We start from the raw sequence: 14,406 nt of genomic DNA on the forward strand, positions 1-14,406 counted from the left end.
CTGTTTTTTTTATAAATAAAGCTTTACTGGAACAGAGCCATGCTATGTATTGACGTATCTTCTGGCTGCTTTTGCATTATGACAGCAGTGCTGAATACTTGAAACACACTGTATGGACCACAAAACCTAGAATATTTACTCTCTGCCCCTTTATAGAAAACATTTGCAGATTCTGTTCTGTGAGAATGTAGAAATGTTCCTTTATCATTTAACAAATATTTTGTTTATCAATTCATTTTTTAACACATATTGGTAGGATGGGACCCAAGTAGGCAGCTAAGGGATAAGTCCCAGGAGAAAATAGGAGGTTCTGACACTGACAAAGCAGGGGCCCCGTGTCAAGGATTGGTTTGACTTGTGCACCTGCTCCTGACCTTTAACTGTGTCCATCTTCTTGAACACCTAGAGATGATAGTCTTTCTACTTGTCTTGGAGGAGCTGGGGGCTCCCCCCTTGACCTACAGATGCTATAAGCCTTGTAGGTGAAGAGGTGCCAAGGCTCCCGTGAATAACCCCATGTTGAGGGAGAGAGGTGCTCGTGGGTGTCTGAGGGAGGCAGACTGGTGTGGTGCCTCCCACCCTTCACTCCCAGCTCAGGCAGTCATTTCCACCCCCTCAGGTTTGAGACCCTGGAGCCCGAAATGAATGCCCTGGCAGCTCGGATTGCTGCTGTGAATGACATTTCAGAGCAGTTGCTGAAGGCCAGCCCCCCGGGCAAGGACAGCATTGTCAACACCCAGAAGCAGCTCAACCACAGGTGGGGCTGGGGAGGGCAGGCAGGGATGCCCTGATGGGCTTCACGTAGGGTATGGGGTGGAGGCTCGGAATGAGGAAGGAAGGCTGTCTGGGATACACTGGGGGAGATGTGGGGAATGATGGGAGAGACAGGAGGGAGAGGTGGTGGTCTGAGGGGGTGCGGGCAACCACGGAGTCAGGAGGGTGAGTAGGGGGCAGCCTCTGCCAAAGAGCAGAAGCAGGTGGTAGAATGTGCCTGGGGAAGGGGAAGAAGGGCAGGAGCCTCCCGTGTCCCTGCACAGGGTGGGGAGGCTGAGCCACTTCCCACAGCAGGCCTTCCTCCTGCCCTCAGGTGGCAGCAGTTTCGGTCCCTGGCCAATGGTAAGAAGGCAGCCCTGACGTCAGCCCTGAGCATCCAGAACTACCACTTGGAGTGCACAGAGACCCAGGCCTGGATGAGAGAAAAGACCAAGGTCATCGAGTCCACCCAGGGCCTGGGCAATGACCTGGCCGGGGTGCTGGCGCTGCAGCGTAAGCTGGCTGGCACCGAGCGCGACCTGGAGGCCATCGCCGCCCGGGTGGGTGAGCTGACCCGAGAGGCAAACGTCCTGGCTGCTGGCCATCCCGCCCAAGCCTCTGCCATCAATGCCCGGCTTGGAGAGGTGCAGGCTGGCTGGGAGGACCTGAGGGCCACCATGCGACGACGAGAGGAGTCGCTGGGTGAGGCGCGGCGGCTTCAGGACTTCCTGCGCAGCTTGGATGACTTCCAGGCTTGGCTAGGTCGCACGCAGACCGCTGTGGCCTCTGAAGAAGGGCCAGCTACCCTGCCGGAGGCAGAGGCCCTCCTGGCCCAACATGCAGCCCTACGGGGAGAGGTGGAGAGGGCCCAGAGCGAGTACAGCCGGCTTCGGGCCTTGGGTGAGGAGGTGACCCGGGACCAGGCCGATCCCCAGTGCCTCTTCCTGCGGCAGCGACTCGAAGCCCTGGGAACCGGCTGGGAGGAGCTGGGCCGTATGTGGGAGAGCCGGCAAGGCCGGCTGGCCCAGGCCCACGGCTTCCAGGGCTTCCTGCGGGACGCTCGCCAGGCCGAGGGCGTGCTCAGCAGCCAGGTGAGAGCCGGAGGACGAAGCCCCAACAGGAAGAAGAGGGAAAGAGGGACCGGGAATGGGAAGAACAGAGGCGGATGTTGGGGGCAGATGGAGCGGGTGGAGGAGTTGAGAAAACAGGACGGGCAGGGAGAGCACATTTGAAAAATATGGGAGCAAAAAAAATTAAAAGATGTAAATATAACTTACCTAAACTGCTTTCAGAAAAAAAACAGAAAGCCTGGCTTATTATATAACTGCTAAAAAAATTGAATGAGTAGCTAGAAATAAAACGGATCAGGATTCGGACTGTTAAGGGTCCTCCAGCCCGGCTCCCTTGCAGCTTTCCGAGACCCACATAACCAGGCGCAGCCCCGTCTTCAGAGCTCAGCGGCCTCTCCTGCCCTCCCGGGTTGGCCGGCACGTCTCAGATGTGTCCCCTCATAGGTCCCTTCTGAGAGGTGGAGAAGTGCTTCTGGAAGTGAGCTCCATGTCTCTCTCCCAACAGGAATACGTTTTATCTCACACGGAGATGCCAGGCACACTCCAGGCTGCTGATGCTGCCATCAAAAAACTGGAAGATTTCATGAGCACCATGGACGCCAATGGGGAACGGATCCGCGGGCTGCTGGAGGCTGGGCGCCAGCTGGTGTCTGAGGGCAACATCCATGCTGAGAAGATCCAGGAGAAAGCAGACTCCATTGAGAGGAGGTATGGTGGGATCAGCGGGCAAATGGGGGGCCTGAGAGGGAAATCAGTGGAAACAGGATGGCCCACTTCACTGAGAAGACAGAGATGGCGGCCCAGGCAGACTGACAGGCGGGGTGAGGGGCCAGCAAGAGGTGGAGGAGGAAGAGGGAAACCTGCCTCACGTCCACTGGAGGGAAGTCTGGCAGGAGAGCTGGCCTCTGGGCTGTGGCAGTTCTGGAAGGCACTGTCCCCCGTGGCAGGAAGACTGAAGGCTTCTAGGTTAGTTAGAAGGTCGTACCCCTTTCACAGCAAGTTCAAGGGTCTCACAGGGGCCTGTCATTACAGACACGGGAAGAATCAAGAAGCAGTGCAGCAGCTTTTGGGCCGACTTCGGGACAACCAAGAGCAGCAGCATTTCTTGCAAGATTGCCATGAGGTGAGGCTCTCCATTTCCCCAACGTCCCCTCCAACCTTCTCTTTGAACCTAGAATACGTCCACTGCAGTGTCCCCTGAGCAAGCACCCCAGGGCTCTTCCCATGCCCGCCACTTCTCCTGTCCCCCTACACCGCCCCGTCCCCTGTGCATCATTCTTCCCTTCTTCTGAAATGTACTCTGTCCTCCGTCCCTGCTCCGTGCTTGGCCCAGCTGAAACTCTGGATTGACGAAAAGATGCTGACAGCCCGGGATGTGTCCTACGACGAGGCCCGCAACCTCCACACCAAGTGGCAGAAGCACCAGGCGTTCATGGCTGAGCTGGCTGCCAACAAGGACTGGCTGGACAAGGTGGACAAGGTGAGTGGTGTGGTGGGAGCAGCAAGAAGAGAGCCTGCGGCCCCCTCTGGGCAGGGTCCTGGCTGCACTGCCCTTCAGCATATGGGATTTCTGGTAGAAACCTCGAAGGTGGAAAGTTACACCAGCATCTTAGGTCTACGGGACAGTGACTCCAGAACTCTGAGAGCATACAAGTTAATAGGGAGCAACATCACCCATGCTCAGCACTCTGCTAGGTGCTGCAGGGTATATAAAAAGACATTTTCCTTCCCTCAAGGACATGATGGCTGGGGAGAAAAGGAGACCAGGATATATTCAGTTTTTCCATTTTTCCAGCAAATATTTACTTGGTGCCCCCATATGCCAAGCGTTGTATTAGGCACCAAGGGGGCAATGAAGGTGGATTCCACTGTGGGCTCCACCCTTGGAATGACACCAGCCAGGATATGAGACATGTACACAAATAGTTAAATTAAATCCAAAGCACAATATAATGAGTGCAATAAGTGAGCCCAGTAACACCTAGGCATTAAGGAGACAGGAGATGTCAGAATCCTGGGAGCAGAAGCCTCCAGGGAAGTCCATGAAGGACGAATAGACTTTGGACCAGCAGAGATGTTGGAGAAAGATGTTTCTAGGCAGAGAAAACAATCCAAACAGGAAACCAGAGGTGCGAAGTGGGGTGCCTGCAGGGGAGCAAGCAGGAAGTCAATCTGGCAGGAGCACAGAATGTGTGAACAGGCCTCATGGAAGAACAGGTGGGAAAGAGTGCCAAGCCAGGTCATGAAAATCCCTGACGCCAATAGGCCTGTGCATCGATCAGAGTGCGGTTATGCTGGAGGTTTGTGAAGTCACCCAGGCAGGGCCAGCATCTGACACTCTTCATCCTGGCGGCCAGGTGTAAATGCCCTGAAGGCAGTGTCTTGGTTTGCATTCCCCTAGAAGCAGACCCCGAAACAAGGCTCCCAGTATAAGTCACTGATATGGGGGGTGATGGCAGAAAACACCAATGGGGAGAGATGGAGAAGGGAAGGGGTTCAGTGACATATCCACTACCATGGCAGTTACCCCAGTGGGCAACTGGTGCTCAGGCCTAATGGGGCACCCTGGGAGACGGTCCCTGGGAGACGGTCCCTGGGAGATGGTGTGGAATGTGCATCAGAGTTATTCCAACCCAGGCACGAGGATGCTGAGTTGGTGGTATTTTTCCACCGGCTCCCTATCTGTCACAGCCTGAGGGTTGCTTCTGTGGGTAATAACTGGCACTTCCTGCCTACCTTGAGTGCAGTCAAGAAGACCACGCTTCCCTCACCTCCCCGGAAACAAAAGTGCTCCAGCAGAAAGGCTGGGAGCGGGGAGACAGGTGGGGCCCACTCGCCATAGTTCAGGTGAGGGGTAATGAGCTAAGAAGCATGTGGTGATAAGAAACCCTACAAGGCCCCATGCGATGTAGCACTAGACACCCCAAGTACCAGGGGACTCAGGAGAAGGAAGGGTCGCAGCAGCTTCTTGGTGGAAGTGAGTTTTGAGCCAGACTTGAAGGAGGAGCAGGTTTAATCAGCACCCAGCATAGGGAAGTTTAGCCAGGGTTAGATTCCTCTGAGGAGAGGATGTTAAGGAGAACACACAAGAACTTGGAACTGTTGCCCACACTTAGGTCTCTACTGCCCTTTAGGTCCCTAATCTGCCGTGGCCTGAAAAGTCCAGGGTTGTCCAGTTCTGACACTTACACCTCTTTGTCCCAACACGCAGGAAGGGCGAGAGCTGACTCTGGAGAAGCCGGAGTTGAAAGCCCTGGCGTCCGAGAAGCTGGAGGACCTGCACACACGCTGGGACGAGCTGGAGACCACCACCCAGGCCAAGGCCCGCAGCCTCTTTGACGCCAACCGAGCTGAGCTGTTTGCGCAAAGCTGCTCTGCCCTGGAGAGCTGGCTGGAGAGCCTGCAGGCCCAGCTGCACTCCGACGACTATGGCAAGGACCTCACCAGTGTCAACATTCTGCTCAAGAAGCAGCAGGTGTGCCGCGGGCCTTTGATGGAGACGAACAGCAGTGGGGGAGGAGGGAGGCTGCAGCTCCTGGGACTGGAAGGTCGTTCTCCGGCCCTGCAGGCCGCGGGGTTAGTGGCATTCCCCTTGGCCATTCCCATGGGCCACCCTGTCAGAATCCCTACGAGTGTGTATCCGTCAGAGCAAGTCAGGAGACAGAAACCACACTCTAACTCGAAACAAGGTAACTTTAGTAAAAAGAAGCATCAGTTAGTAAAAGGTGGTTATCTAGCAAAGAGATAAAGAGAACTCTAAAGCAGGGATCAGAAAACATTTTTCTACAAAGGGCAGAGAGTAAATATTTTGGGCTCTGTGGGTTGTAAGGCTCCTGTCACAATTATTCAACTCTGTCCTTGTAGGGTAAAAGCAGCCATATTAGTATGTAAAAACATAGGTGTGGCTGTGTGCCAATTAAACTTCCTTTATGAAAATAAGCAGGGGGGGGGGGGCTAGCTTTGCTGATCCCTGCTCTAAAGAATATAGGACCAGCAAGTGGAGACCTCTAGGGCTGAGGACGGGTAGCCAAAGAAGGAAGGAGATGCCCTCCCCCTGACCCCAAGGCTGAGTTTCAGACCTTAGGTCTCCGACCTGGAGAGGGCAGAGGTCTGCTGGATGGAATAGAGCTTTGCTGAAGTGTCATGGGCTGGAGCAGGTCTGAAGCTAGCAGGCGAAGGCTGGCAGGAAGTTGCCACTGGGATGCCAGCAAAACTTGCTGGAGGCTCAGAGCCACTGGAGCTCCTGCACACCGCGGGCAGTTGTGCCATAGGAGCAAGAGGGAAAAGTGCTGTGGCATTGAGCACAGAAGCCCCTGCCTCTCCTGGGCATTGTGGTGTCCCTCCAGTGCCCTCCACTGACAAAGCTTAGCACTGCACCAGCTGGCAAAGGAGAAATGTTGCCAGGATCCAGTTGCAACACCTCAAAACAAGGGTGGGTGGATTTGGGACTGAGAGGCAATGAATGGATAACTGGCACAGTTACCGAGCTCCCCTGGACTACTACGTATGTTAAAGTCTGAGATCCGCTGATGTAGGCCATGAGGAGATGCTCTCCCTGGGATGAGAAATCATGACTGGCTTGATATAGACCAGTGTCTCCTCTGAGTCTGAAGGCAGCAGTGTGATGATATCTTCCTCTTCTGGTTGGCAGATGCTGGAACGGGAGATGGCAGTGCGGGAGAAGGAGGTGGAGGCCATCCAGGCCCAGGCAAAAGCCCTGGCCCAGGAGGACCAAGGTGCAGGGGAGGTGGAGAGGACCTCGAGGGCTGTGGAGGAGAAGTTCAAGGCCCTGTGCCAGCCCATGAAGGAGCGCTGCCAGCGCCTGCAAGCCTCTCGCGAGCAGCACCAGTTCCACCGCGATGTGGAGGATGAGATTGTGAGTCCCTAGGGTCTGGGATGGGGTAGAGTCCTCATCACAGCAAACTGCTCCTGCCTTTGGCTTCCTAGTCTCCTTCCTGGATGCTGGCAAGATGCCAGCATCCCTGTTTTCTCTTCCCCATTGGCATTGAAGGTCAAGCCTCTAGGGACACTTGGGGGTGTCTCCTAGGTCCCTTACCCCAGAACCAGGATGACCATTCCCCGCGCGCACATTCCAGGAGCCCTCCTAGACCTCTCCCCAGGTGTCCCTGCTGTCCAGTCCCCAGCTCCCGCTTTGCCCTCTGGATCTCCACTGACCCCCTTCTTCTCATCTAGTTGTGGGTGACGGAGAGGCTTCCCATGGCCAGCTCCATGGAACATGGCAAGGACCTGCCCAGTGTCCAGCTCCTCATGAAGAAAAACCAGGTGAGGCAGGGGCTAAAGGCAAGAAGGAAAGGTCCCGAGAGCCTCCCCAGACTTGGAAGTTTGTCTTTCCTTAAGACTTGGCGTTTCTCTGGCTCCCCCTCGATGCTGTGTGCAATCCTAGACCTCGGCAGCTCACCTTCTCTCACTGTGGGAGGGTGGGTCCCCTTGGGAAGAGACCTTGTGGATTGAAGGGCATTACCATCACATCCTTGGGCAAGAAAATTGGAGAAGTGAAGGAGACCAGGAAGGAACAGAAGCGGGAGTGTGGAGGGGCTTGGGGTCACGCAGGTATAAGGGGGGGGTGTAGGGTGAGGGTCCCTAGCAAGCCTTTCAGTGCTCGGCTTCTGTCGCTGTGGACAGACCCTGCAGAAGGAGATACAGGGCCATGAGCCGCGGATTGCAGACCTGACCGGGCGGCAGCGTGCTCTGGGTGCGGCAGCAGCAGGTCCGGAGCTGGCTGAGCTACAGGGAATGTGGAGACGCCTGAGCCACGAGCTGGAGCTTCGAGGGAAGCGACTTGAGGAGGCCCTGCGGGCCCAGCAGTTCTACCGCGACGCCGCGGAGGCAGAGGCCTGGATGGGCGAGCAGGAGTTACACATGATGGGCCAGGAGAAAGCCAGGGTGAGAGCCGGGGCCGAGGTCAGGCTGTGTGGCTGACTCTTTCCTCCCCCGACCCCTATTTTCTGATGCCCGCTGTTCCTTTCCCCAGGATGAGCTAAGCGCCCAGGCAGAGGTGAAGAAGCATCAGGTACTGGAGCAAGCCCTGGCTGACTATGCCCAGACCATCCACCAGCTGGCAGCCAGCAGCCAAGACATGATTGACCATGATCACCCAGAGAGGTGAGCACAGCGGGCAGCAAGGGGCCCCAGCTCCCCGGGGCAGGGGCGAGCTCCTTCCAGGAAGGTGCAGGGATTGTAGAGCCTTACATATCATGTGTGTAGAGAACCATCTAGAAAGCTGGAGAAGCAGGGACCTGGCAAGTGCTTGGGTGGCTATGAGGGAGGTACTGGACTCTTCTGGAATAGGCTAGAGACCAGAGCGTTGTATTCTGAGCTCTGCGGTGCCGCCCCCCTCCCCCCTAGCACGCGCCTATCGATCCGCCAAGCCCAGGTGGACAAGCTGTACGCCAGCCTGAAGGAGCTGGCCGGAGAGCGGCGGGAGCGCCTGCAGGAGCATCTCCGGCTGTGCCAGCTCCGCCGTGAGCTGGATGACCTGGAGCAGTGGATCCAGGAGCGCGAGGTGGTGGCTGCATCCCACGAGCTGGGCCAGGACTACGAGCATGTGACCGTGAGTGCGGGGAGGACACCAGCCACAGATCACATCCTTGTAGTGTCTCTGCTGGGGCAGAATGCCATGGGGCAGGGGGGCAGAAGACCAGGCTTTGCAGGTGCCATCCCCCTGGGGCCTGAGGAACTTCATTTGAAAATTCATGCAAAAGGAGGACCTGGGGATGTGTGTGGACATGGGCAAAAAGGAAATTACCAATTACTCTTTTCCAGCTGAACTCAGCAGTGCAGGGGGACTTGAGGTTCCCCTCCAGAGTTTGGGGGTTTGGACCTTCATCAGTGCAGAAATATGGATATCCTTGTCTGAAGGCTAAAGGTTCTGAGTGTCCCCACCACCTGTGCTGGGGGCATCAGTCAAATCCAGAGTCAATGGGAACCAGTTGCTTCTGCTTATTAACTCAGTGCTGCTGAAGAGACCTGTTTGGGCCCGTGTGGCCCCGAGGAGAAAAGTGGGTTCTCTGTCCGGGGTGACAGGACTCGCCCTATTTGCCTGGGGCCACACACAGCGGTGTTACAGCGCTGTCCGTGCACTGCTTCCTCTACCAGATGCTCCGAGACAAATTCCGCGAGTTCTCCCGGGACACAAGCACCATCGGCCAGGAGCGCGTGGACAGCGCCAGCACACAGGCCAGTGGGCTCATCGCTGGGGGGCACGCCGCCAGGGCCACTGTGGCCGAGTGGAAGGACAGTCTCGGTGAGGCCTGGGCCGACCTGCTCGAGCTGCTGGACACGCGGGGTCAGGTGCTGACGGCTGCGCACGAGTTGCAGCGCTTCCTGCACGGGGCCCGCCAGGCCCTGGCGCGGGTGCAGCACAAACAGCAGCAGCTCCCTGATGGGACCGGCCGGGACCTCAATGCCGCCGAGGCCCTGCAGCGCCGGCACTGTGCCTTTGAGCATGACATCCAGGCCCTCAGCTCCCAGGTCTGACCCAAGCACGAGGAGGTGGGGGTGGCTTGGAGGGGACTTTGTGGGAAATGAAGGAGCCCTCAGAAATATGGGGGGATGGCATCCTCTGGAGGGCCCCTTAGGGATGAGGTAGAATGGCTCCAGAAAACGTCTCAGCCAGGCAGCATGTAGCCCCTGCTCCTCCTGCTTTTCTCTGGCTGGTGAAATGGGCAGGAGATAGAGAGCAGAAGCCAGAGGGAGGGACTGAGGGAGAGTCCTGTGTTCCCCAGTTCTGCCTGATTCTCACCTGGCACCCTGCAGGCCCAGCAGGTGCAGGACGATGGCCAGCGACTCCAGAAGGCCTATGCTGGGGACAAAGCCGAGGAGATTGGCCGCCACATGCAGGCTGTAGCTGATGCCTGGGCCCAGCTTCAGGGAAGCTCCGCTGCCCGCCGGCAGCTGCTGCTGGACACCACAGACAAGTTCCGCTTCTTCAAGGCGGTCCGGGAGCTGATGCTGTGGATGGATGGGGTGAACCTACAGATGGATGCCCAGGAGCGGCCCCGGTGAGGCCCATGGTGCCCCACAGGGGCTGGTGGCTGGTGGCTGGGACAGGGTGTGGGCAGCAGGTGATGCAGTCTCTCTACCCCCAGGGATGTGTCCTCTGCAGACCTGGTCATCAAGAACCACCAGGGCATCAAGGCAGAGATAGAGGCCAGGGCCGACCGCTTCTCCTTTTGCATTGACATGGGGCAGGGGCTGCTTGCCAGGAGCCACTACGCAGCTGAGGAGGTGGGTGAGGCCTGCGTGTAGCCATAGTGGGGAGGCCTTTATGCTGGTTTCTTCTCTGAGTCTCCTCCTCCTCTCCTGTTTTTTTGCAGGAACCTTTCATTCTCCTCTCAGTGCTGTTCAGGGATTTCCCCCATTCCATCTTTCCCCCAGTATGGTCTGCCTCTTGCAATCAGAAATCACTAATTCCTGCATGTGCATTCCCCCACCTCTGCTGGGTGTGCTAACTCACATTTCTGCCCCCAGATCTCAGAGAAGCTGTCTCAGCTGCAGGCACGGCGCCAGGAGACAGCTGACAAGTGGCAGGAGAAGATGGACTGGCTCCAGCTTGGTGAGCCTCTGTTGGGGCCAAGAAACTGGCTGAGGACACCATGCCCCAGGGGGAGGGGCTGGGGGGCTGGCACCCTGGAGTTGCCAGAATATCCTAGGCATGGAATTCCAGGCGCCCACCCTTGGCACTGCCCGGCTCTGCCCGTGCTCCTGTTCAGGTGCAGTAGCTTCGTCTGAGTCCCTGTTCTTGAAGTGCCATGGCTACAGTGCCCTGCTGGTGCCCACTCTGACCTGCCATCTCTGTGTCCCCCCTAATCCCTGCAGTTTTGGAGGTGCTCGTGTTTGGGAGAGATGCAGGGATGGCGGAGGCCTGGCTGTGCAGCCAAGAACCGTTGGTGCGAAGTGCTGAGCTTGGTTGCACAGTTGATGAGGTTGAGAGCCTCATCAAGCGGCACGAGGCCTTCCAGAAGTCCGCAGTGGCCTGGGAGGAGCGTTTCAGCGCGCTGGGGAAGCTCACGGCGGTGAGGGATGTGGGACCGCGGGAGTGCCTGCCCTGTCCCACTTGCCCCAGCCCTCGTGCTCTCTCCTACTGAAGAAGATATTTCTTTCCTTCCCATTGCACCAGCATCTCCCAGACATGAGCCCAGAATGCTGCGCTGTCACCGCAGAGCTATCATTTGCCTGGGTGACACTAAGAGACACCACTTCCCCCACTGCTTCTGATCTCTACTGTCATTTGGAATTACATTTTTCCATCTTTCCATTCCTCAGACTGGAGCTAAGACATTTCAGCTTCCCTCAATGCCCTGGTCCTCTTGAGCCCTTCTACACTCTGACCTCAGGGTTTTTTGACAGCTGGAAGAACAGGAGAAGGAGCGGAAGAGGCGGAGGGAGGAGGAGGAACGCAGGCAGCAGCCCCCTGCCCCAGGGCCCACAGCCAGTCTGCCCAAGGGGGACCTGGTGGACGGCCAAGGGGCGCCTGATCCTGCCTGGGACGGGTGAGAGCTGGGCTGCCTGGCGTGGGGTGGGGAGGAGGCTGAACCTGGGCCACCCGAGGACTTACCGTTCTGTGTCACCTGCTGTTCCAGAAGCCAGCCCCGGCTGCCGGCATCCACACAGCAGGCCAGAGTTAACGGAGTCTGCACAGATGCAGAGTCCCCACAGGTGACCCCGCTGTCCCCTGCACCCCCGCCAGAGTCTTAGCCCCCCTCGCACACCTTCTTACATCTTTTTGTCCTTTTAGCCCCTGTTGGACCAGCAGAGACTTGAGCAGGGCAGCTTCCCAGAAGGGCCTGTGAGTTTCTCCTGGAGGTGTGGGTGTTAGGAACTGGGAGATTGAAGGACAAAGAGGGGTGTGAGCCAATTGTGGGAATACCAGGGATGGGAGAGGGCAGAGGCTCAGGGAAACGGAGGCAGGAAGACCAGCACCTGGGCCTCAAGCTTCATGACATTCAGGCCAGGTTGCCCCCATCTTACCCTTTGACACTGACACCGTTTTCCCCACAGGGCACTGGCACAGGAGACGAGGCCAATGGGCCACGGGGAGAGAAGCAGACCCGGACACGGGGCCCAGCGCCTCCTGTAATGCCCCAGAGCAGGTCATCTGAGGCAGCGCGGGCTGCCACTTCGCCCCCTCGAGGCCCGGAGCTCTCTGCCCAAGAGCAGATGGAGGGAATGCTGTGCCGCAAACAGGAGATGGAGGCCTTTGGCAGGAAAGCGGCCAACAGGTAGTGGGCCTGGCGACGCAGTGCCTGGGGCTCCTCTGGTCCTGCCTTCAGAAGAGGCGACCCTGGGACCTCTCCCTAGAGGTGGGGAGGAGCGGTGCCCTGTAGGGGGAGTGCCCTCTGGGAAACGGGCAGGACTCAGGGGCAGAGCCCCCACTCTGCTCTGAGGGCCAGGAGGGTGGAAAGATGACAGGCCCGATGCCGGGAGTGGCACTGGCAGCCCTAGGGCACCCAAGCTATTCCCAGGGTTACAGGTCCCACAAAGGCCGGCCAGTCAGCTGTCTTGCCTCGTCACCTGCACCGTGTCGCTCCCAGGTCATGGCAGAATGTGTACTGCGTCCTGCGGCGTGGGAGCCTCGGCTTTTACAAGGACGCCAAGGCAGCCGGCACGGGAGTGCCGTACCATGGTGAAGTGCCAGTCAGCCTGGCCAGGGCCCAGGGCAGCGTCGCCTTTGAGTATCGAAAGCGCAAACATGTCTTCAAGCTGGGGTAGGAAAGAAACCATGCCCTCGGGGTGGTGGGAGAGTGGGACAAGGTGAAAGGGAGCCATGGGCTGGATCTGGGGGGAACAGCGCCAGGCGTTTGGGGACCGAGGGGAAGATGAGGGACGGGACAGCGGGGATTCTGACTGTAGTCCACACTAAGGGGAGTGGGAGCTCCAAGACAGGCCTGACAGCTGATGGTGTCAAACTGGGACATGGTGCTGGATGGGAAATCTGAAGGCAGGGTGCTGGCACTCCCCAGCATCCGCGAACCTCCAGGGACCTGCCGCTCCCTGCCCGCCAGCAAGCGGAGCAGGAGGCAGGCCTGGGACGGGAGTGAGCTCGCCCGGGTCCTCGCAGCCTGGTGGACGGCCGTTTGGACAGCCCCGGGACCCTGCAGAGCGCGCAGGGTGTGTGGGACGGGGCGGGCGCCCTCCGGCTGGCTTCTGGGCGGTAGCTGAGCTCTCCCCAGCGCTGACCTGGCCAGTCCGAATTCTCAGCTCTGCCCTGAGGTTTCTCTCTCTCCCAACAGCTTACAGGATGGAAAAGAATATTTGTTCCAGGCCAAGGATGAGGTGAGCTGTCTGTTCCCTTCTCCATGTCCCTGTCCCTCCTTGCCACTTTGAGAACCCTGCACTTGCAGATTTCCCTTTCTCCCCCTCTTTTCTTCTTCCTTGTCTTAACTGTCTCATACTTTGTAATCAGACAACCCACATTGTGCCAACTGGCTATTTGTGAAGGCTACACATCATGTTCCCTATTTTAAAGGGGTCTTTTTCTCCAACAAGAGGAAATAGTGAAATCGCTTCGCAGCCTCCTCCTTTCAGGCTCCCTGCTGGCGGTCTGCCGGCTGGCTGCCTCAGAGCTGCTCCCTCCTGGAAGCTGACCTCTTGTCTTTCCATGCCCCCTGCAGGCAGAGATGAGCTCCTGGCTGCGGGTGGTGAATGCAGCCATAGCCGCCGCGTCCTCTGCCTCCGGAGAGCTGGAAGAGCCAGCCGTGCCCAGTGCCACCCGGGGCATGACCCGGGCCATGACCATGCCCCCAGTATCACCAGTCGGTGCTGAGGGGCCTGTTGTGCTTCGAAGCAAGGATGGCAGAGAACGAGAGCGAGAAAAACGCTTCAGCTTCTTCAAGAAGAGCAAGTAGTTGGGGGCAAGCAAGACCCCGGGCCAGCTCCCTTTCTCTGTTCAGGAAACTGCCAGGGACTGTCGACAGGGACCACCCTCTTGTCAAGACAACTGCCTGCTGCTAGGGCCTGTTGCCAAGGTCAACCATCACCAGGAACTGTCTCTGGGGACAAGTCGGTGTTCCCAAGGGCAATCCTCTCTGCTATTTAATTCCAGACTGGTGGTGGGGCCCAGGCAACCCCCAGTTCCATTCCCCCGACTTCTTCCTCCTTCCCCCAGCCGTGTGAACACCTCTGTCCCCACCTTGGTGTGCCAAGCACCACACCCTCAACAGGCCACATGGGGAATGGCGACCCCTGCCTCAGGGTCCTTCTCCCGCCACAGCTAGGGCATGCCATCTGGTTCCTTGCCCCCGGGAACAGCTAGGAACCTCTCAGAGCTGAAGCAGGACCTGGGGGCGACACTGCCAGATGGCGGAGTCAGAGACGCTGAAGCTCCCCACTCCCATCCTTCCTCATCCTCTGACTTGAGTGGCCACTCCGTGTCTAACCACGCTGAGTGGCTTCCAGGTGTGAGCTATTCAGGGGCGTCCACAGCCTTGAGTCTGGCCAAGGAGGTGATTAAAGAGCTCAGCTTCTCTTACTGCCTGTGGGTTTCTTTGCTTTCCCGCCCATGAGCCTCTCTGCCGAGGCCCATGTGCTTTCTTGGGGCTCTGGTCTCCCATGTGTCAGGTTT

General features: G+C 57.9%; 1 protein-coding gene across 3 annotated transcripts in view; it reads left to right on the forward strand.

The window, feature by feature from the left end:
• SPTBN2 (spectrin beta, non-erythrocytic 2) overlaps positions 1 to 14,313 on the forward strand; it is a 35,478-nt gene extending 21,165 nt beyond the window's left edge. For all 3 annotated transcript variants that reach the window (XM_036930273.2, XM_036930281.2, XM_036930265.2), the window contains 23 exons: positions 620 to 757; positions 1,088 to 1,844; positions 2,329 to 2,531; positions 2,856 to 2,946; positions 3,157 to 3,303; positions 5,035 to 5,298; positions 6,475 to 6,699; positions 7,017 to 7,106; positions 7,467 to 7,727; positions 7,816 to 7,946; positions 8,190 to 8,394; positions 8,940 to 9,314; positions 9,600 to 9,844; positions 9,932 to 10,070; positions 10,314 to 10,398; positions 10,662 to 10,858; positions 11,193 to 11,335; positions 11,426 to 11,501; positions 11,581 to 11,631; positions 11,844 to 12,064; positions 12,377 to 12,550; positions 13,076 to 13,118; positions 13,457 to 14,313. In XM_036930273.2, coding sequence (XP_036786168.2) covers positions 620 to 757; positions 1,088 to 1,844; positions 2,329 to 2,531; positions 2,856 to 2,946; positions 3,157 to 3,303; positions 5,035 to 5,298; positions 6,475 to 6,699; positions 7,017 to 7,106; positions 7,467 to 7,727; positions 7,816 to 7,946; positions 8,190 to 8,394; positions 8,940 to 9,314; positions 9,600 to 9,844; positions 9,932 to 10,070; positions 10,314 to 10,398; positions 10,662 to 10,858; positions 11,193 to 11,335; positions 11,426 to 11,501; positions 11,581 to 11,631; positions 11,844 to 12,064; positions 12,377 to 12,550; positions 13,076 to 13,118; positions 13,457 to 13,690 — 4,495 coding nt within the window. In that variant the 3' untranslated portion in view covers positions 13,691 to 14,313. The remainder of the gene's footprint in view (positions 1 to 619; positions 758 to 1,087; positions 1,845 to 2,328; positions 2,532 to 2,855; positions 2,947 to 3,156; positions 3,304 to 5,034; positions 5,299 to 6,474; positions 6,700 to 7,016; positions 7,107 to 7,466; positions 7,728 to 7,815; positions 7,947 to 8,189; positions 8,395 to 8,939; positions 9,315 to 9,599; positions 9,845 to 9,931; positions 10,071 to 10,313; positions 10,399 to 10,661; positions 10,859 to 11,192; positions 11,336 to 11,425; positions 11,502 to 11,580; positions 11,632 to 11,843; positions 12,065 to 12,376; positions 12,551 to 13,075; positions 13,119 to 13,456) is intronic.
• Positions 14,314 to 14,406: the final 93 nt, after the last annotated feature.

This window comes from Manis pentadactyla, chromosome 9 (assembly GCF_030020395.1).
Source record: "Manis pentadactyla isolate mManPen7 chromosome 9, mManPen7.hap1, whole genome shotgun sequence".
Lineage (NCBI taxonomy): Eukaryota > Metazoa > Chordata > Mammalia > Pholidota > Manidae > Manis > Manis pentadactyla.